The sequence below is a fragment of the Vigna angularis genome, chromosome 6 (assembly GCF_016808095.1).
Source record: "Vigna angularis cultivar LongXiaoDou No.4 chromosome 6, ASM1680809v1, whole genome shotgun sequence".
Lineage (NCBI taxonomy): Eukaryota > Viridiplantae > Streptophyta > Magnoliopsida > Fabales > Fabaceae > Vigna > Vigna angularis.
Genome location: NC_068975.1, coordinates 25,475,216 through 25,498,225, shown reverse-complemented (window position 1 = coordinate 25,498,225; position 23,010 = coordinate 25,475,216). Strand labels below are relative to the sequence as shown.

Here is a 23,010-nt window from a genome sequence, read left to right as displayed (position 1 = left end):
GTCACCTAATTTTGTTGTCGTTGAAAAAATTAATGATTCATTCAAATAATTTATTTTTTGTTATGAGATTGACTTTAATGTAATATTTTCCACCCGTCAGAAGATATACGGTTTAATTGATTTTCTCGAGTTTACAGAGTGAATTTTACAGAGTGATAAATACTAATTTCATAAATTTAGATACAGTTTAAACTTATAATTAAAATGTTTTGTCCTGAAATTTTTTAAGATGTACTAAATGCTAGCATAATCATGGTTTAAAAAAGTGTAAAAATATGCATTTCAAATGAGTAAATTATAGTAAATTGATAGCTTAAGCGCTAATTGGCAAACCGTTGTTTCTAATTTTTCTTCGAAATTTTGAACATCACTTCATTGGCAAATAATAATAAAATCAGAAGTGTAAATTGCAATGTGACATCAGTGCCAAACAGCATAGGAACAAACATTTAATTAGAGATTATCAAATTATTGACAAAATAAGGACACACTACCAAAATATTTATTTTGAGATTATCAAATTATTGACAAGATAGAAATTTAAAAACTTACAAAAAAAATATAGACGAAATAAAAAAACTTTGAAATTGCAAATGGACATCCTTTAAGTAAAGGATAATTCAATTAAACATAAAATAAAGTACCAATAAAAAAAGAATGGAGACAAGGAACTTTCAATGAAACACCACAAAAATTGCCTCAAATTCAACATCACAAACACATCACAAAATTACAAAAAAAAAAGGAAAAAAGAAAAAACAGGAGTACGGTTGGGTGAGAAATGGTTACAACACCAAAATAGTAGAAACACTACGTAATTACAATCTTCATTCTTCTAGATATCGAGATTGGCTTCTTCAGGAATCACAGTTAAAGTCACCAATTTATCACCCTTTCTTTTTACTACAACCTTTATGGGTACCCCAACTTTGTCGCCTAATATTTCAATAACCTGTGATAATCAAGAATAAATTCAAGAGTCATAAAATTCAAGTGCAATCCATTTATAGATTTTTTAATACTCAAGAATTCCCACACCAGTAGCACTCGTTACTCGTCCGCAATATCTTACACAATACACACGCTGTGACATTATATTCATCTCATTTTAAGTTCATACCAACTTATTCATTTAAACTAAACAAATAAGTTTAAACTCAACCAACACTTTCATTACAGGACTCCCAACATACAAGAAACCAGTTTTGGTCAATAACAATATTAAAACAAAAATTTAAATAATTACATTATATATATATATATATATATATATATATATATATATATATATATATATATATATATATATATACATATATCATTACCTCCTTTACTCTTTCCACAGGCTTCCCATCAAATTCAATGACAACATCACCAGGACAGAACCCAGCACGCTCTCCAGGAGATCTAGGAGTTACCTAGTAAAAAGCATTGAAAGGTCCTTCAGACAAATAGGTGATTTCAAGTATTTTAATGCTTGAGTAGCATTAATGAGTGCAAAACATGTTATCCCACAAAAAGAATCAATTCATAAGGATAACTACAGATATTTCATATTATTGTCTCATCACAAGTAGATCTTGTAGTCTCTCCATCATTTACTTCTACATTAACATTGTAAGAACCTGAAGGTCCTGTCATTTTAGTGTCTTAATTTTCTAGTTTCACAATGTACTATTTAATTTCTTTCACTAATACACAAATTCCACCTGATCTTTCTCTCAACATCCATCCCTTAATTTGAAACCACAAACTAAATACAGGGAGTCATTGCTAAAAAAGCAGCCTGGTACAAGTAATAAGCTTGTGGCCACGTGAACTATGACAAAACACTATTAGTTCTTATTAAAGCTGAACTCTCCCAAAAGAAAAAATGCCAACGAACTTTATGTTTACATGTTGGACCATCAGCCCCAATGCCTACCATGTCCTCACGCCCATCCATCAAATCCTTGTGGATGAATCCAACCGTGAATGAAAAAAGTCTTTGTTTCAAGATAACATATTGCATTCCACTAACCTAACAGCATCCGGCCCATTGAAAGATTAAAAAAGACACAAGAACCCGAAGGACCACAGAAGTAGATATCCAAAAAGAATCAGTTAGCCACATACCATTGGCACAAGAATTCCCTTACTGACGTTAGGGAATGAAGCATCTTGCTTTTTAAGCTGAGCAATAATCATCTCATTGAGATCAAGCATCTTTAGCCCAAGCCAAGGCCGTATTACTCTCCTGAACAAACGTTAAATAAAACTTATTGATTTAATCTATAATATGCAAAAGCTCAACTCAACTACAAAATTATGATTGACAAAATAATATATTTAAATCCATATTTGTTTATGGAATATAAATTTTTAAAATGTGAAAAAATAAAAGATTTTTTCCAAGTAAATCAACTTCTTCTCAGAAGAGTAAAACATCATTTTTGAATGACACTCATAATAATATAAATGAAAACCTAAAACATACCCACTTCTCTTGAAGTGCTCTATAATTTTAGACGCAGAATCAATTGGTACAGAAAAACCCAGCCCATCAGCTGCAGTCAATTTCATCATGTTCACCCCAATAATTTCTCCATCCATGTTGACAAGAGGACCTCCAGAACTTCCCTATACCGCAGAAGCAGATGAAAACATACAATCAGAATGATCAGATATTCATGTTAATATTCAATGATTACACCACATGCAAAAATAGTTGGGTAGGTGGATAAATAAAGGAGAGAAAAAGAGGAAGACTTACCATATTAATCGCACAATCGGTTTGTAAATACTCTCTCGGCATGCCACTGAATCCCAAATCACTACTTTTGCGGTCAACACAACTAAACAAAATATCATAAAAAATTAATTTCTTTAGTTCAAAAGACAATCAGGAGTCTCTTACAGCTACCATAATCTATCGATCATGTGAAATGGCATAACCTAAAACAAATTTTCAATGGCTTAATACAGAGAGACAACTGTTATCGCCTGAATCTGAATTTTTTCTTCGTACCTTACAATTCCAGCGGTGACAGTATTCTGAAGAGAATGTGGACAGCCCAAGGCTATTACCCAATCTCCAGGACGTAGCCTACTTGACGAACCAAGTTTAGCTTCCGGCAGTGGTGTTTCAGAGTTGATCTTCACAATAGCAATATCTGAATGCAGGTCAGCATTCACCACTTTCCCCTCAAATTTTCTTCCATCTTGCAATGTGACTTCAATCTATAGTATAATTGATATATTAAGATCCCCATTAATGAAACTTGTAAGACTCAGACACGAATGTCTAGACTCCAAAGTCGTGATTATTTAGATATGTCTCCCTGGAGACTAAAACTTGCGAGAATAGAAAGGTAATATATCACAAAAAGTCTGCATATTAATAGTCTAAAATAATATGATGGTAAAAGTATTTTAATAAGCCAAGTAACTGCATCCTAAAAATGCCTATATTTCCTCTTAATACATTTGAGATGTGTTTGAAAAATATCCAACTTCGACAGGTATCACATTTCATTTTGCATCATGGAAAGCAATATCAAATCTACCAACATTTTACAGGTTTGAGAAGTATGCCCTGGCACGTGGACAAACCTTCCCTTTGGCAGAACCTCTTGTACCCATAAAATCAACCACAACATGAGCAGATGTCAAGATTGTTCCATCCTTGTTGATGATTGTTCCCGATCCTATACTCTTTCCGCTAACAATACCATAGAAATCTGCGTGGTGAAATTCAAAAGCCAACTCAGAGGACATAACTCAAAAGTTCAAGTTTGAAAGATATCAAGACAGATACCTTGGTGAGTTGAGATATTAACAACAGCAGGCGCAACTTTTGCAGCTGCATTTGCAATAGTATCTCTACCAAAATAATCACTTGGCTTGGACTTATCATCAACAGTCCCAGATACATCAGACGAAGGAATGGGACCGACTCTATAAGAATAAAGAGCATCAATTCCTACATGTTTTCAGTTATATATATAATTCAGACATCTCATAAAAATTTGTGCATATACCAAGTTCAAAAGCAAAATAAGAACGAACCAGAGGAACCAGATTTATGGGAAGAAAGTAAACATTGAGAATCAAACAGCGTTGGAAATGTCAACCATAGGGAATCTGGTAATGGCCCAGGAACTCGAACTGCAACGGAAGCTCCTGAATTTGATGTTGAAGCCACATTAGCAGAACATCAATATTACTTCCATCTAAATAATAAAACGACATTTTCTTTCAATTCACTTAGCAACCCACTACTCCACTAATGATTAACAGAAATGTTGTTCACAATCATAATTATTACCTCCGAGATTATGTATATTATGTTGGCAGAACATAAGGTCCTGATAGATACCTAGTAATAATTTAATACTTTAAAGATTAAGTAAAGTAATTCAATTTAGCTACTTCTATCTGTTAAATAGACTGTGCGCTGTTATCCCACATGAAGGTAACAACCTCGAAAAAAGTTATGAAATATAGGAACTAGAAAACCATAAATAAAGTGAAATTAAGGACCCTATTAGAACTAAATTATTGTTTGTTTCATAGAACTACATAGAGAGTACTTAAAAAAACGTTCTCCTCAATGTAGAACGATCGTATATGGGTAATAAAAGGTTAAGTCGTATATGGATAATAAAAGGTTAGGCACTCACTAAAACGATCATCAGCACTGCAGCACAGGACAGCAGAACCAAAACCTGCAATCGCCGCAGTTCTGATGAGCCCAAACCTTCTCTGCCCACATACAATTCATCTTCCGTTCAGAAATTTTAACTTCAATAGTCACGATTCAAACAGATAAATACCAAACACAAAATAACACTCATACCAGAATGCCACTCATGACAGTCCGCACCGTCGTTATCACCACACCCTTCGCAAGGCAAATTCACAAAGTAAAAACAAACTTACGACAAAATTAAAAAAGACAAACTCAAACCTTCGGTAACAATAAAATACAGGCCCCCAACTCAACGGAAGGCCCAAACGTCCATGGCCCAACAAGAGCCACGTCGCATAAACCATCCACGCTCAAATTTTCTGTTTCGTAACTTCCAATTGTAACTACACCGTTCAAACGTTACAAATTATGCTTCAATTCCATTAATAAGGTAACCATTAATGATTAAGGTAACAAAAAGCTTCTTTCATGAATGATTTAATTCAATACAGGACTACATTTAAACCATTATCATATCCAAAACATGAAAGTGACACCAAAAGTAAAAGACCATATGTTAGGCAAATGGCCATCAAATTTCTGAACTAAATAAAATTAAAAGATCTAGCAATAAGATTTACAAAATGAATCAATCATCTATGTCTTCGTAGGCGATGTGGGAGTAGGGAGCTTTTCATCAGGAGTAGACGTATTTTTCTTCGCCAACAGAACTGGATTAATATTAGGCAACACTCCACCGCTCGGTATTGTCACACCTTGAAGAAGTTTTCCCAATTCATCATCATTTCTCACAGCCAGAAGTACGTGACGAGGGCTGATCCTATTTTTCTTGTTATCACGTGCGGCATTCCCAGCCAATTCTAACACCTACATTGTAAAATTTCCATTAACAACTAATTGATTTCAATTTTTATGAGGTAAACATAAATCGTTGAGTATTTACCTCAGCGGCGAGATACTCGAGGACAGCGGCAAGGTAGATCGGAGCGCCGGCGCCTAATCGACGGGAGTAACGACCTTTCTTTAAATATCTAGTGACACGGCCCACCGGAAATTGGAGACCGGCTTTTATAGATTTGGAAACGGCTTTCTTCCTCTCGCCTCTTCTTCCGGCGACGCCTTTGGAAGTGGCCTCCTCCATTGTTGCCTGGTCTGAATTACCAACCAAACTGCTCATTTGGAGGGAAAACGAGAAAAAAAAATAAGCTTTTTCCTTTTGGAATTCTGATAACTGAGCCAAACAAGAGGGACGTTGTATGTAAACTGCAATCAAACTATAAATGTTCCGATCTTGCCCTGAAGATTTTAAGGCTACTTTGATTCTATCAAAGCCTTCATTCATGTCACGGTTAAGCGATTAGATTGGAAAAGAGATTAAAAATGGTTCCATAATAGTTTTATTTAATTTATATATTTGATGCATTTTTCACTGGTAATTTATATATTAAAAAAAGGTTTATATATTTAATGGGATGTCATCAAACAAAAGAAATAGTAAATCTTAAAAAACTAAAATTATGAAAAAAGAAAACATCAAAAATAAAAAATGAAATTTGAAATGGATGAAAACATTTATAAAGCTTGAACATAAGTTATAATTGAAAAGAAAGCCTAAAAGATTCGTATTTGAATTGTGAATGATTTTTAAAGAAATATACATACATTCAATCCCAAACATAAGGTTTACATTAGCCATGATACCAAAGCATATAAACACACAAGAAAGAGAAAGCTTTCTACTAAATCCAAATAGTGCGAGGGGATTTGATAGACCTTTTAAGCTCATTGCACACATTATTTACCATACCCAGAAAGTCTCTTACTATTACAAATATTTGAAGTGGATTCGACTCTTCGTCACTCACATCCCCATGAAAATACTCTGTTACTTCTTTTACCCGACCCATCACTCTAGCTTCATCTCCATGCAACTCTTGCACCTTTCTTTCTGCATAATTCAGGAACAACTTCATAGAAATCACAAAGCTCTTGTTTTTTTCATCTTCACACAACAACCCTTTTACTAGCTTCTGCATGTTAGCCAACCCACTTGATAAGTTCGAGACAGAACTTACAAGCACGTTTAAGTCAATTGTCGCAGTCTTTTTAACATTGCATAACTCAGCACTAAGACCAGACACAAGTTTTAGTCCCATTCTTCTATAATCTTCTTCCTCCTCTTCCTCCGTTCTCTTTTCACTCTTCTGTCCCATGATGTTCTTTGAAGCTTTGGTCCCTTCTGAGCGAACTATCTCCTGAACAAAGAAATGGAGCAGGGTGGTTTTACCATCTGTTCCTTTAACATCAGCAAGCTTGAGAAGGGCATCCAGTTTGAAAGCTCTAGCACCTCCCCTTGTTGTCCCCACGTTCATGCGGTTTCCTGTTTTCAGCACTGCTTCCAGCAATTTCAAGAAGAACTTGCTTGACCTTAGTTCCTTGCATGCTTCCTGGTGTCACAAAAAACACAATGAATATTATACATGGTCAAAAAACACAATTTTTGAAGTAAGACAAACATGGCTTCATAGTTTCATGATTCTTTGTAATATTCAAGAAGATTGCAATAAAGGGTCTTGATTATTTTGCTGCTACCTCTAGCATTTTGAAAGAGTTGCTGATGTGAGTAACTTCATCTTCGAAAGTTTCTCTGTAAAGCATGGCTTCCACTCGTGGAAAAGCAAATGGTATGCTAAGCATTACTCTCACGAAATTTTCAGCGAACCCAAGTTCATTGATAGATCCTTTGTAGTTCAATAGCTTGTCCTCTTCTTCTTTCGTTGGTACCATTTTTACCAGTGCCTCCAGTTGTTGCAGAGACAAACCCTTCCCTGCATTTATTTACTACTTTGTAAGACTTTTCACTCAGCATCATTAATTTTATCCGTAGCATATGGTGTAGATGTAAAGGTGCATGCATGCCGTTTGTTAAAAGTTTGGGGGTCAAAGCCTAAATTATTATACATGTTTATAAAATAGGATCCTTTACCTAGTATTAGAGCTTCACACACTTCTTCTGCCGTGATATTTAGAGCTTTAGAGAGTATTGCTATATTTTGCAGCCGTTTTGGCTCGAGTACATGCTCCTTAGGGGAGAGGGTTTTACTTATTGTTTCGTAGTTCTTTGTTGAATTCTGTAAATTGTAGCCAAAGAGTGACTCGATCATTTCCTCATCCAACCTGATTAAATTTCATCATTTTCTCAAACGGTGAAACTAAAAACAGATACAAGACATAGTACTTGCTAATTTTGAGAAAGAGCTTACTCAAACGAATTTGTTCGAAGCGTATCCCACACCATTGTTCGATCTGGCGTGGCTCTTACTTTGTCCCAGTGAAGTGGTTTGAGTTTTGGCAGTTGTTGAGAAGGTGGGGTTTTGATCACACTGTTCATGTTTCCTTTCAAAAACGGAGGTGGACTTGGCGGGGGAGGAATGCTAGGTTGAGAAGTTCCACTCCTCTTTTGCTCTTCGTCTTTTGGTATGGATGGTGATTGGTTAGATTCTACCTTTGAAGTTGAACCGTGAGAAGAACAAGGAAATTGAGTTGTCGCAGAAATTAAATTTCCAGGAGAAAGAAACAGTGATTCTGTTTCAACACATGAATGAAAACTTTCGAAATCTGATGATGAATGACATTCTTCAGGGACAGTTCTTTCTGCAGAGGAAGCTTTGCCACCATCATATTCCAAATCATCGTGAACAGATAGAGTTTCCTTGGTGGAAGAACTGCCAGTGCTGGCATTGTCATGTTCTTCTTGATTCAACACTTTCTCCTCATTAATTGCACGTTTTAGGGAACTACGGCTTGAAGTGCTGCTTTGTGTCCCACAAGTTTGTTTCAAGGAAAGCAAATCAGGATCAAAGTTTAAACTCGCATTGCTTGATGAATTATGGCACGTACCTCCTGTTCTTCCGTGTTTGCTAAAGAGTGGCATTGTCCTATTGGGTTTCCATTTCTGATTTCCAAATCTCTTGCAAACACAGACACACCCAAGTGCACAGATTAAGGTAGCAACTCCACCAGATACTACAACAGCTACTAGTGTTGTTCTATTTGAGCTACCTCTATCTTGTTGTTGAATCTTGTGAAGCGGCATGCTTCTAAGTGATTGATAGGAACCAGGATGCACGTGCAGCTCCGAATTCGGAGCCTCGGCTTGGGTTTTGGATGACAGAGAAGCCGAGAGGGAGACAAAGTCAGAGTAAAAAACGCTATAGCAAGACCTTCTTGTATGAAACCTGTTGGGTGACTTGAGTCCAAGCAAAGTTCTGAAGTTTTCAAGTCTAGGAGTTTCCTTGTTTTCATTCCCATCATCCCCTGAGGTTTTCTTGATTTGATTTTCATTTCCTACTGCATTCCACGCGGCAGCCACAGCCAAAATGTTGGCTCTTTGCAATGATAAGAACAACAAGGTAATGATGAACATGAACCTCATGTTGAGTCTCAAAAAACCAAGACTCGGTATTTTCTAAGTTCTCAAGACATCAATGAAACTTTTCTCTCTTTAAAATCTGTTTTTCTTTTTGTTCCATTTACTTTCTCAAGGAGGGAAAACAAGACTTGTTATTTGGGTGAAGAAGATCCAGAAGTGTGTCTTTGATGCCACTCCAAGGAATCGTTGAGCCTGGTAGTTGTTGCTGTATTTTTCCCTCTTAGGGAACTAAAAACCTCATCTCAGTTCTCACCATAATCAATTCTATCAACCTATATGCATAACATAATTGTACTGCTAAGGCATAAGAGTGGAAAAATCTTCTCTACTAGGCCACTACCTTGACTTAATGCTTTTGTTTTGTTTCTTAAAGCTATTTTGTCATGAAGTAAATGGGAGCTACTGACTAATGCTCTTGTTTGTCGTGATCAAACACCTCTCCTTTTCTTATTGATAAATTCAGGATCAAAAAGTACAGAATCTGATAATTTGAGTCACGATCGTTGCAGTTGGATAAAGATTTTCAGTAGTTAAAGAGTCACATAATGCAAACGACGTAGAAGTTGACAGTGGGTCCAGTTTGTTGAACTTGGAAAACTCTATACGGGTGATTCAACAAGATTTCTCCATCCAAACCCATCAAAGAGAACAGATGGCCCACTTGGGGGGACCAATAGTCCTAACTTTCTGATGTGAATTTTACTATGTTAAACTACTTTGCATTTTGCAGGTTTTGGAACCCTGCAAAATGGGTTGGTGAAGTTACATATTTCTGTGGTTAGACTTTCTACAAAGGCAAGGTCGAAGATGTCTCTGGCTATAAGGTCTTGTATGGTTGGTTCAGGTTGAGGTATAACAGGGCACCCCAGCATTTTGGATGCAATGCTGTAGTCTTCTGCAACGTTGGCATTCTTCCATAACTCTCTCATCACCTCTGGATATATCTTCTGAGTTTCTGCAAAGTGTTGATCCAAATATTCATGTCTGAAGTTCAAAAGTGTTGAATTCTCCTACATTTGACGTTCAATTTGAAAAAAAAAAAAATATGTGAAGAGATTAATCAGTATATGAAATAAGAAGTTAGAATTGATACACAACTTTATAATGTTTGGTTATTATTGTCATCATTGTTATATTATTTTTATGTATGATAGAAATTAAGATTATCATCATTGTTTTTAGTTTATCTCAAATGAAGAATTAACCGCACTTTTTAAATCCAATTAAATTATTCATTATAAAAGATAATAAATAATAATATAAATCATAATAATTAATAATAGATAATAATATAAACAATAACAAAATCATAATAAATAACAATAAACATATTTATTAATATATTTTACGAATAATTATTTTCTTTGTAAAGATATAGAAAAAATGACATTTTAGAAGTGGTACTAGCTTGATACAGTGATATTCGATTATTTTAATATTGAAATATTTTAATATAAATAGTTTCGTAACGAACATAATTTTAAAATATATTGCCTCTATAGAAATTACTTTTCTATAGTATTTTACTTCTCTTTAGAATTTCCTGTCTTCTATTTGCATAATTGAAAAATCAATACTGTAGAAGTGATCCTTGTGACGAGCTCTTCAATTTGGATCGATCAGTTTCTCAAATAAAGTAAGTTGGTTTTTGCTTATTTCTTTGACAGTTTCGTTTTCCTTTTTGCATGTAAGCTTTTCGTAGTTGTATGTGATGTATGACTCTTCCATAAAACTCTTTGTTGATCACTGATCCTAATGGTATGCTTTGATCATGTTTTCGTTGTTCGTAGGAGCATATAGGGGTTCCAGTGTATTTGGTATTGTTTTAAGCCTTTTAAAATGGTTTGATCATCTATAAGGTAAGAGAAGCTAACTATCGTTTTTTAATGTTGTTGATGCTTTGATAAATGTTATGCATGTTGAAATTGATTTGAGATTAGTAGTTGGTATGAGAAATTATTGTGTGATTGCTTGTTGTATGAGTTATTGTTTTGATGGTCTGTGAATGATTTAAAGAGTTATTTTAGTTTATTGAATCAATATTGAAATCTATTATGGTTATTATGATGGTGTGTTGTTTGAATTGCTTGATTTGGTTAAAACTCATGTCAAATTGTGATTTGGTAATAAGTTAGAATGCTAGTGAGAAATTGGTCTAGAATTAGTGGATTAATGTTATAATATTTTAATATTGCAAAAGTTAAAACGTTGATTTGGAACGTACGTTGATATGGGCAACAGTAAAAAAAAACAATTTATTAAGCAACGATAGAAAATTTTAAGTTGCTCATTGCTTTTATTGTCTTTTATTGATTTTATTCTTTTCTAGCTCTATAAATAGAGAATTCTTCCTCCATTCCAAAACACATCAAAATCAGTTTTTCTCATTCTCCTTTCTTCTTAGTTTCATTCTTTAGCTCTTTTTCTAATATTATGGACTTATTTTATACTCTTTTTAGATATCCTTGCTAGTTTTGAGATCCTTATAAATATTCTGGTAAGTTTATGTTGTATCGTGAGAGACTTGCACAATACACCGCGGATAAGTCCTTAAGGACAATGAAACTACACGTCTTAGGAAATACTATTTTGTCAGCTTTTCTACAACAATTAGTAGGTGAAATTCTGCAAGGGCTATCCTTTGGTAATTAGTGGGGCCCTGTATTATCCTGACGCTCTCAATAACCTTAACTCAAGTAGAGATTGATGGTTTGTCGTGGAGAGTAGTAGGAGGTCTTAACTGGAGGGACCTTTCTTCATTTGGCAAAAGGGCATTTGAGGACTAATCTTATGTGTGGTATGGTGAAACTCATTGACAAGGGCTCTGTAGAGCTGAAGAGGCTACCATAAGTGCAGGAACTACCATAGCTCGACATTCATAATGTATCTAAATAAGTTAAGTCTAATGTTGTGATATGATTATGATGTATGTTTATTATGTGTGTAGTATAATGTATAATAAAATTTTTATTGTATATGATGTTTTACCACTAGCTTACCCTTGTTTCTGTCTTTGTTTGTCTGTGTGTATTCTCTTTTGAGATGATCAGCTTAGGAAAGATGTCTTTTCAAACTTTTGAGCATGAGGTTGAGGGTGAAGTAACAACATAATTAAAGTTTTGTTCTCCAAATATAAGATCTTTTTCATGAAAGTTTGTAATTTCTGATAAGTTATGATATATGTAATGTTTTATTTCTAATAGTTTTATACTGTTACAATAAATACATTATAATTTTTAAAATCTCATCGGTTGCAAAGATTAAGACACTAGTTTTCCTATAAGGCCAACGAATAATTAAAACTACAAGAAATAATTAAAACTATAAATTTTCCATATTATTCTCTCGTGAGAAAATGCAAGTAAGATATTGTAATTTCTCCATCATTTACTTTTACATTGACATTATAAATGTCTGTAATTTAAATGTCTCACTTTTCTAGTTTAACAATATACATTAATTACAAATTCCACCCAAAAATTCTGTCAGCATTCATTCTTTATTTTGAAGTCTCTAACTAAACACTAGTTCTTAGTAAAGCTGAACTCCCCAAAAAATTCAAAACAACTTTATGTTTATTTTAAGTTAATACTAACAAATTTTTCACATTCATTTGATATTATTTTAACTTAAATCTCCAATAAAATAGTTTCTAATTAATTAAAAACAAATTTAGAATCTAATATTCAATAGTTAATATTAGACATTATTTTAAATATTAATAATTATAATTTTTTATTAATAATAAAAAACTATTTTAAATGTTAATCATTTTTAATTGATGATATCTAGTTTAGTTAAGGCCAACTATTTCTAGTCTTGTAAATTGGTGATAATTTAATGATTTTATTATAGTTGGTTACATGTAGAATTTAATAAACACAATAGACTTTCTTGACGACAATAAAATATTTACTTTATTTTTTATTTGTAATTCATAATAAATACACGAGTGCAAATTAAATGAAGACCAAGTAAAACTTAGGCAAATTAAAACATAACAACAAAGAATAACATCTTCAACTTTGAAAACATCCAAATAGTTTTTCTCATAATCCAACAATTAAAAAGACAAGAAGAAATGTGTGTATATATATAGTATATTTTTTCCTGATTTATATATATACACACACACATGTGGCAGGGTTCATTTAGTTTTCGTCACAAAAGCGTGTATTTCATTTTAAAATGTGTGTTGTTATTCAAAAAGGTGTTAGGTTTTGATTTATGCCAAGACAACATCTGCGCTTCCATAATTCGACTTTGTGACAAATTAAACAGAAGAATAAATAAATAAATAGAAGTATTCTAGAACGTCGATCTTAGGTTTTGATTTTTCTCTATTATAAGAAGAAAAAACATATGCTTTAATAATTCCAAGTAAAGCAGTACGTAGAAGAAGTCCGAATATAATAATAGCATCTTACAATTATTTATTATTATGAGTTCTCTGTATTTAATTGCGTTCAGTTGGTTAAATTGAACGATTCATAATATATATATTTTCCAAGAATGATTATTCTGGTCAAAAGCCTTTTTGGTGTAATAAACCGACAGCTTCACGATGCAAAGAGGAAGACGAAAATATTTTAACATGAAAATTCATGGTTTCTGTTGGTTACACAAATGCTAACAGACCAACCCTACAATGTTATCTGTTGCGTGCTACGTAATGCTAATTAATCATGGTTTCTTCATCCTCAACGTGTTCGTCAGTTTCTGTTCAAAATTCACAAGAACATGCTACAATTAATCTAAATCATTCCGTATGAGTCAGTGATTTGTGGAAACCTAGTTCTTGTCTCTTTCCTAAGTTGGCATGTGTTATGTTTATTATCAACACATACACATTTTTTCCTTCTGTGCCTCTCTTCCGCAACCAACACCTGCTCCTTCTCTGTTTCCGTAGTCTAACAAGTAGATATTTTTGACTTTTTCTTTTAGATAAAAGATAATAATACTTTCACAACATTTTTCTATAATACTTTAACACCATTTACGTGTTATTATGTGATTGATCTATGTTGGTGTTTATGATTATAACGGTCAATATTTCTATAATATTTCTTTACTTTATGAAAATAACGTAAATTATTATTTTAACAAATATATAAAGTTCTTTTTATGTGATAAAGGTCTTATTAGATTATAATATAACTTTCAAGTTAATAGATTATGTATCGTATGAAATATTGACCGAGCGGTTATTGAATAAGGCTGATCGGTCTATTTGCCATTTGTCAAATGGTTTGGACTGTAATTGGGCCTACAGTGCTAATAAGCTACTTCAAATAGTAATTGGGTAAGCGCTTAAGTTGTTACTGGGCCAATAGTCCAGTGTGGATGATAAAATAGTTAAAGATATCTGGTTAAAGATATTGATAAACCAAAATATTTGGTTGAAGATATTGATAAAGTCGTTTATGAATAACTAACCGAATCTCCAAGTAAGACTGTTTTTATTTGATCTATGAAACACTTATAAATACATTGACAGGACCAAAAGCGAGGTATGTTTTCACTTACGCATTACTCATTCTACACTACTCTCAAATACTCAAACAGTGCTAATCATAGAAGGTTAGTCCCTTGATCCCGAAAATATTTATCGAAACAGATTATAATATAACTTTCAAGAACGGTCTTCACTTGGAAAATTTTATTCAACTTTCCTATATGTAAAGTCAAGATAGATATATAATTTAATTTAAAGACAAAATAGGTAGAAACTTAATTTTTAAAATTAGTTTGAGTTCACAAAACATATTTAGAAAAAAAATATTTAATTTTAAAATAAGTGAGACAATCTCTTCTTGGTTTTAAAGTACGAATTAGATTTTTATAGATTTGATAAAAAAAATATTTCCCTGTATTTTAACAATAATTCAATTTTTTTTTATTCAATGTCTTCTTCGTTTTTTTTTAAAAAAATCCATTCCTTTATTTTGTACATTAAATTGGACGATAAATGTATAAAATAAGTGAGTTCTTTGTTTAGATAACCTTAACAGTAATTCTAAGAAACGAATTGCATCGAGTATTTTTTTTAAAATATAAAACAAATTTAAAACTAAAAAATAAATAAGAAAACATTAAATGATTAGGTAAGAAAAATGTTAAACTTTTGACATTTACTCACTTACTTTCTTTCTTGCTTTCATTCATTCATATATATATATATATATATATATATATATATATATATATATATATATATATATATATATATATAAATGTATGTATATATGTATATGTATATTATATATGTATATGTATATATGTAAATGTATATATGTATATTATATATGTATATGTATATATGTATATTATATATGTATATGTATATATGTATATATGTATATGTATATTATATATGTATATGTATATATGTATATATGTATATGTATATTATATATGTATATGTATATATGTAAATATATATATGTATATTATATATGTATATGTAAATATATATATATATATATATATATATATATATATATATATATATATATATATATTCTACATGAAACATATTGAGTCTATGTAAAAGGAAGAAAATAAAAAGGAGAAAATATGTCTTGTTATTTTTGAATAAAAAATCAAAGATATATACAAGAGAAAGTATCTATAATTGTGTTATTTTATTTTTATAAATTACTCTAATATGATTCTATAATAATGCAACATTAATCCTGTCAATCAGCTATTTAATATGGATAATAATAACAATATATTCTCTCATAAATCTCAGGATATGATTTATTTTCTAACACTCCCCCTCAAGTTGGAGAGTGAATATTAAGAACTCCCAACTTGCGCTTCATGATAGAGAACACTTCTTTTCCCAGTGGTTTGGTGAACACATCTGCAAGTTGTTCAGCTGAAGGTACATATTTAGTTGCGACTGAGCCATCCTGAATCTTATCACGAATGAAGTGGCAATCCATCACTATGTGTCTAGTTCTTTCATGGAAAACCGGGTTAGCTGCAATGTGTAAGCCTGTTTTATTGTCACAATACAACAATGTCAATTTAGGATGCAATATCCGTAAATCTTTCAACAATGATTGTAACCAAGTCAACTCGCAACAAGTACTAGTCAATGCTCTATATTCTGCTTCTGCTGAGGATAGAGAAACCGTCTTCTGCCTCTTTGTTCGCCAAGAGATAAGGGAAGATCCCAAAAAAACACAATAACCTGTAGTTGATTTTCGGGATACTGGGCAACCTCCTCAATCTGAATCACATAAAGCACGCAAAGATAATTCATTTTGTGAAGGGAAAAAAGACCTTGACCTGGGTTATTTTTTAAATATCGTTGCACACGCATTGTAACTTTCATATGAGGCTTGCATGGAGCGTGCATAAATCTGCTCAGGATAGGTAATTGTTAAATAAATTAAGCGACCAACAAATCGCCTATATATTGACGGGTCCTTTAATAATTTTCCTTCATCATAAAGCTTTATATTTTGTTCCATGGGAAAATCCACGGGCTTAGCTCCAAGATACCCACCATCTTTAACAATTTCCAAAGCGTATTTCCTTTGTGATATTAAAATACCTTTCTTAGAACGAGAGACCTCAATACCCAGAAAAAATTTAAGATCACCCAAATCTTTTATCCAAAAATGATTGTGTAGGAATTGTTTAAGATTGAATATTGTAATAGGGTCATTACCAGTTATGAGAATATCATCAACATAGATCAACAAAGTTGTAAAAGACTTGCCTTTTATACATGTAAACAATGAGTAATCTGCTTTTGATTGAATAAAACCAACACTTTGAATAGCTGTAGAGAATTTGGTAAACCATTGACGAGAGGCCATTTTTAATCCATATAAGGACTTGTTGAGGCGACACACAAGATTCTCCCTCTGTCGCTAAAAACCAGGAGGAAGGGACATATAGATTTTTTCAGAAAGATCACCATGAAGAAAAGCATTATGGACATCAAGCTGATGAAGAGACCAATGTTGAGCAGCAGCCAAAGCTAAAAAACAACGTATTGTAGCAGTAGGTGAAAAAGTGTCATGATAATCGATACCTTCTAGTTGGGTATATCCCTTTGCAACTAGACGCGCCTTATACCGTTCAAGAGAACCATCAGATTTGTGCTTGATTTTGTACACCGAACGACAACCAATAGCCTATTTTCTAGGAGGAAGAGTGGTGATAGACCAAGTATTATTGGCCTCAAAAGCAGCCAACTCAGATTTCATTGCCTCTTGCCAATGAGTGTGAGAAACAACTTGATCATAACATGTAGGTTCAATATCATTAGTAATAACGGCAATAAAAGAACGATGTTGAGGTGTGTAACGATCATAAGAGATAAAATTGCAGAGAGGATATCGTGTACCTTTATTTGGAAAAGATGATAGGGATGACAATGGGTCGGGAGACATTACCTGATTGCAAATATAATCTTGCAATGTTGCAGGAGGACCATGAGATCGTTGAGAACGACGCAAGGGAACCATATGTGGGGAAGTAATGGGAGGCACAAGTCTATTTTCTGTAGGTGTTGGTTGAGTGTATGAAGGACTCTCAGACGGAGGATTATCTGGGATAACATTAGGTATGGCAGGGTCAAGGGTGGTTGGGGGATTGTCAATGGATTCATACGGAAAACTACCCTCATGGAAGACAACATCACAACTAGTGAAGACTTGGTGAGTTTCAAGATCATATAACTTGTAAGCTTTTTTACCAAGAGGATAACCAAGAAAAAACATGTTTGGGCACGAGTAGCAAACTTATGAGAAACATGAACATTAGTAGCATAAGCAAGACATCCAAAAACTTTAATGTGTGAATAAGAAGGGATTTTACTATATAGGCGCTCAAAAGGTGTCTTGTTTGAAAGAAGAGGTGTGGGCAACCGGTTAATTATATGGACAGTAGTGGAAACACATTCTGCCCAAAACTGTAAAGGAAGATGAGCTTGAAAATGAAGAGCTCGTGCTGACTCAAGGATATGTCTATGTTTGCGCTCGACAACCCCATTTTGTTGTGGTGTGTAAGTGCAAGAATGTTGGTAAGTGGTACCTTGTTGTTGAAAAAATCTCGCAAAGAAAAAAATTCCTTTCCATTGTCAACCCGAATATTGGCTATATTGGTATTAAATTGAGTTTTGAGAAAAGAAAAAAAATTGGTAAGAAGATGTTGGGTTTCACTTTTATGGTGCATGAAAAAAACCCAAGTAAAGCGAGAAAAATCATCCACAATAGTCAAAAAATACCTAGCACTAGAAAGAGAAGAAATTTTATATGGTCCAAATATCACAATGAATTAATTGAAAATGTTTAATGGAAGAAATTGAACTAGTTGAAAAAGGAAGTCGTGTATGTTTTGCAAGAGTACAAACATCACAAGTTTTATTTGACTCTAAAGAGAGATTTAACAAAGTTTTAGCCATGAAGTCTAATCTAGATGGAGATAGATGTCCTAGTCGTCGATGCCATAAGGTAGTAGAAGTTTTTGAAGGAGGAGATGACTTGATAGCATGGGCTGCTAGGGATTGAACGTGAGTTTTATTTGATGTCATTGCAACCAAGTAATAAAGTCTGCCTTGTTGTTTACCCAAACCAATTGTCATCCTCGTCATCAAATCCTGCAAAATACACCCATAAGGAAAAAAAGTTACTGAACAGTTTAAATCTCGTGTGACTCGACTTACCGAATCAAATCTACTTTGCAAGATGGCACTCCAAACACATTTTTTAAACAAACAATTAGGCTCAAAGGTAGAGTGCCAATAGAGATAATTAGGGCCTGGTCACCATTTGGCATAATGTGATCGGTAGCCCCACTATCAATAATAAGTTTGGGTGGTGATAAACCTGAAAAAACATTGGCATTGTTGGCCTTAAGATTAGCTTATTGAGATGATTCATTACCCTGTATAATAGTCAACATTTGTTAGAGTTGCAATTCAGTTAATCCATGCATTGCAAACTGCATCTGTTGCATCATTGGAGTCGCTGTGACAATATTAGCTAAAGACTAACTACTCCCATTGTGCTTAGAGTAAGCATTCTTGGTTGCTCCATGCTTTGGGTGTTCAGGACGATAACCATGTAACTTCCAACATGTGTCTTTTGTATGATGATCTCTATCACAGTGAGAACAATGCATCGACTTTTGATTAGATGAATTAAGACGATAAGAAACGCCTTGTTTGCGTCAAACAACAAGGGCTACTACTTCATTTTTTTGAACAGCCATGGCTAAAGCTTCTATTGTGTCACGTGCGGTGCCTAAATGTCTTTGTTTTTCTTCATTAATGATGGAAGAATAAGCTTGTGTAACATCAGACAAAGGATTCATTAAAAGGAGTTGGCCACGAATAGCACTATAAGAGTCATTCAACCCCATAACAAACTACATCAATTTGCGCCTTTTACTGTCAGCTCCACAAGTGCAGGTTGCATTACTATAGGAGCCTAACTCATCCCATAATTTTTTTTAACTTGGTGTAATAGGCTGCAACTGTCAGTTGATCTTGAGCTAAGCAAGCAATGTCTCTCTCAATCTGAAAAATTCGTGGTGCATGGCTTTGAGAGAAACGATTTTGAAGATATGCCCAAACTTCATGAGCAGTGTCATAGAAAATCACACTATCTACAATATCAGGTGCCAAAGAATTAAAGATCCAAGATAACACCATGTCATTGCATTTTTTTCATGCTATATATTCTTCTGGTTTGGCCTCAATAGAAGGTGTCGTAAGAGTTCCATCAACGAAACCCAATTTGGATTTTGCATACAAAGAGATGATCATGGCTCTACGCCAAGTCAAATAGTTGTCTCCATCTAGAGATTTGGAAACAAGAACCATTCCAGGATGGTCAGAATGATGGAGAGAATAAAAACTATTGGAATTTGATTCATTTCCATAGTTAGCCATGGGAATAAGGATAGAAAAAAAAATTTAGCAGAGGATCATTCCTGCTCCTAATACCATGTAAAAGGAAGAAAAAAAGGAGAAAAATTGTCTTATTATTTTGAATAAAAAACCAGAGAGATATACAAGAGAGAGTATCTATAATTGTGTTATTTTATTCCTATAATTACTCTAATATAATTCTATAATAATGCAACATTATACTATGTTAGAAGTGGACTTTAAGGCTAACTCAACCCCACAAAACCGCCTTGTAGGACAAGGTTTGCACCCACTTATAAACTATGAATTGACCTTATCTCTAGTCGATGTGGGACTTCCAACATACCCCCCTCACGCTGAGGTATATACATCTCGAGCGTGGGATTAGACATTTTTAATTGGTGGTCCGATAGCGGCCCGATAGCAGGTGGAACAATATGCCCAGCAAACAACAAATATCGCTAGGATAGACTCTAGCTCTGATACCATGTTAAAAGTGGACTTTAAGCGTGACTCAACCCTACAAAACGAGCTTGTAGGGTGAGATTTGCACCCATTTATAAATTATGAATTGGCCTTATCTCTAGTCGATGTGAAACTTTCAACAATGTTTTCGTAGAAAATAAGAATAAGTAATGATATAAAATTATTCAGATCATAAAAAAAAATATTAAGTTGGTAATTTATTGAAACTAAAATTGATATGGCTAAAGTTGAAAATCGATTTTTTAAGGAATTTTAGAATTTAAGTTATTTCCCAAACGTAAAAGTCAAAGCAATATCTGACTTTTCTTAATTTGGGTCAAGCATAGTTATGTGCATTTTATCTAACAACCATCTCCACTATAATGTATATGTATCTTAAATCTTTTATTTTTCTCATCAATGTCTTAATTCATTGTTGAATGTGGTCACAAAATCACTATTCTATGCATTTTTTATACATTTATACAAAGCATGCATAACAAATTGTCGGGTTGAATCTTTGACTTCAAAACCGATATTTCGTGGAGCACAAAGGACGCAATATTGGAAAAAAAAATACATATATATCAATGTGAAAGGTAGAACCTTTATCTGAAACTCAAAACTCAGTTTCTTCTAAATTTTCAGAAGATGAAACTTACATTCAGGATCCATAAATTTAAGAAAAAAAGGTTGAAAGGAAATAAAATTTAATAAAAATAAAATCATAATAAATAAATATATGATACTTTTTGTTTAAGTTGTGCACGATGTTTCATGTCATAATGTTCTTCAATAATACAATTTATTTATTTTTTTGAGCAATTATTTTCTCAATATAGAATATAAGTAATCAAACAATTAGTTAGAAATTTGTCTTTCATATTAATTCTAAGTCTATGTTTTACTATCTTCATAACTGAAAAAAAAATATAAATTGTAACACTTGAAACAAGTAAAGTTAATATCAATTAAATTAAATGATCAATGGATAAATCAATTTTTATTGTTGTTAGACTTGTATTAAGATACAACTTTTTCTGTTATATAAAATTATCAAAATAAATTTTTATTGTCAATTCATAAATTTTCTCTATATTAAATTATCTGTAAAACCCTTTTGAATTAGAATTACACTCAAAAGAAGTAACTCTATTATATTATTATAAAATTATTATTAAGCTCCTATGATTAGATATTAAATGTATGAAGAAACAAATTAATGCAATAATAATATTTAATTGTAATATTATCAGCATTTTTCTGAGCTCTGTCTTTTTAAGAATATACAAGATAGTCATTAAAAACATTCATTTCATGTGTATATGTATAATTTATATTTCTTTTTTAAGAATACACAAGGTATTCAGTAAAAAACATTCGTTTCATGTATATATATATAATTTATATTTCTTTTTAAAGAAGAAGTCAAGATCCACGTCTGCTCCTTTATATCCGTTCCTACTTGCATTAATCCTATCTTTGTTAAGAAGCATAAATATTTTATTTATAAGACTAGATATTATATAATGATGCGACAGTAGTCTAATAATAAATGAGTTCTAATAAACTTTATTATGATCAAGTTGGATATTATATATTAGAAAATAAATTTAAGTTTGACTCATCTATCATATAATCAAGCTATAAGTTCAAAAATGTCTCTACTTTTTTACATTAAAATACGTTAGTTGATGATTTATAAACAATGATTTTAAGATTATTAAAAAAATTATATATTTAATTTATTTTTCAAGAATTCAAGAATAAATTAAAAATATCACATTAAATAAAAAAATATATATGAGCGGTATATAAGAAAAACCAAAATCATAAACATTAAATCTTAAGTTATATCATGTCTTTTAAATGAGTAATTCATCTTTCAGAAATAAAAAAACAAGACTAAGAAGAAGTTTCCTGCCAGTAAAAAAAAATCCCAACACTATTTATTAAGAAATCTTAATTTACTTATTAAAATATTTTTAAAACTTAATATTCGTATAAATAATTGAATGAAATACATTAGTTTTATGTTAACTTTTTGTTTAACTCATGGTTCATCTTCTCTATCTCCTTCCTTATTATCTACAAAAACATAAATAAATTTATTTTTTTCCATAAATATTAATAGAGCTGTCAAAACAGGTCACCTGGCCCGGCCCGACCCACCACGGGTAAGTCACTTAGTGAGCTAACCCAACCCGGCTCATTTATTAACGAGCCAGAAAAATTCGAACCTGGCTCGACCCACCACGAGTTGGTGGGTAAACGGGTTGGCTCACTGTCTCACTTAATTACAATTTTTTTAAAATAAAAAAATTACAAACTTTCTATAATTTAAATCTAAACAAATTTCACTTCCAACATGGGTGTTTAATTAATTTTGAAAATAAGGAACTTAAATAATTTTTTTAAGCAAAAACAAAATAATAAATATTTTTTATGAAATTAAAATTAAATTTTAATAAAATAAAATTAGGTAGGTGGGTTGGTGGACCAACCCGGCCCACCACGGGTTCAACC

At 32.5% G+C, this 23,010-nt stretch overlaps 3 protein-coding genes and 1 pseudogene across 3 annotated transcripts; all 4 read right to left on the bottom strand.

Annotated features, from left to right (window-relative positions):
* Positions 1-658: 658 nt before the first annotated feature.
* On the bottom strand, positions 659-4,992 carry LOC108342259 (putative protease Do-like 14). The gene is made up of 11 exons (XM_017580006.2): positions 4,838-4,992; positions 4,662-4,743; positions 4,048-4,161; positions 3,797-3,961; positions 3,592-3,719; positions 3,008-3,219; positions 2,753-2,834; positions 2,477-2,619; positions 2,116-2,236; positions 1,326-1,418; positions 659-952 (listed from the first exon to the last, which is right to left on the bottom strand). The coding sequence occupies exons 1-11, from the start codon at positions 4,850-4,852 to the stop codon at positions 836-838; spliced, it is 1,272 nt and encodes a 423-aa protein (XP_017435495.1). The 5' UTR covers positions 4,853-4,992; the 3' UTR covers positions 659-835.
* Positions 4,993-5,127: 135 nt separating this feature from the next.
* LOC108342356 (histone H2A.1) lies at positions 5,128-6,093 on the bottom strand. The gene is made up of 2 exons (XM_017580116.2): positions 5,634-6,093; positions 5,128-5,557 (listed from the first exon to the last, which is right to left on the bottom strand). The coding sequence occupies exons 1-2, from the start codon at positions 6,030-6,032 to the stop codon at positions 5,327-5,329; spliced, it is 630 nt and encodes a 209-aa protein (XP_017435605.1). The 5' UTR covers positions 6,033-6,093; the 3' UTR covers positions 5,128-5,326.
* A 195-nt stretch (positions 6,094-6,288) lies between these two features.
* Positions 6,289-9,125, bottom strand: LOC108341151 (formin-like protein 11). The gene is made up of 4 exons (XM_017578806.2): positions 7,954-9,125; positions 7,677-7,867; positions 7,283-7,518; positions 6,289-7,137 (listed from the first exon to the last, which is right to left on the bottom strand). The coding sequence occupies exons 1-4, from the start codon at positions 9,123-9,125 to the stop codon at positions 6,430-6,432; spliced, it is 2,307 nt and encodes a 768-aa protein (XP_017434295.1). The 3' UTR covers positions 6,289-6,429.
* Positions 9,126-15,904: 6,779 nt separating this feature from the next.
* On the bottom strand, positions 15,905-20,040 carry LOC128197550 (uncharacterized; annotated as a pseudogene).
* Positions 20,041-23,010: the final 2,970 nt, after the last annotated feature.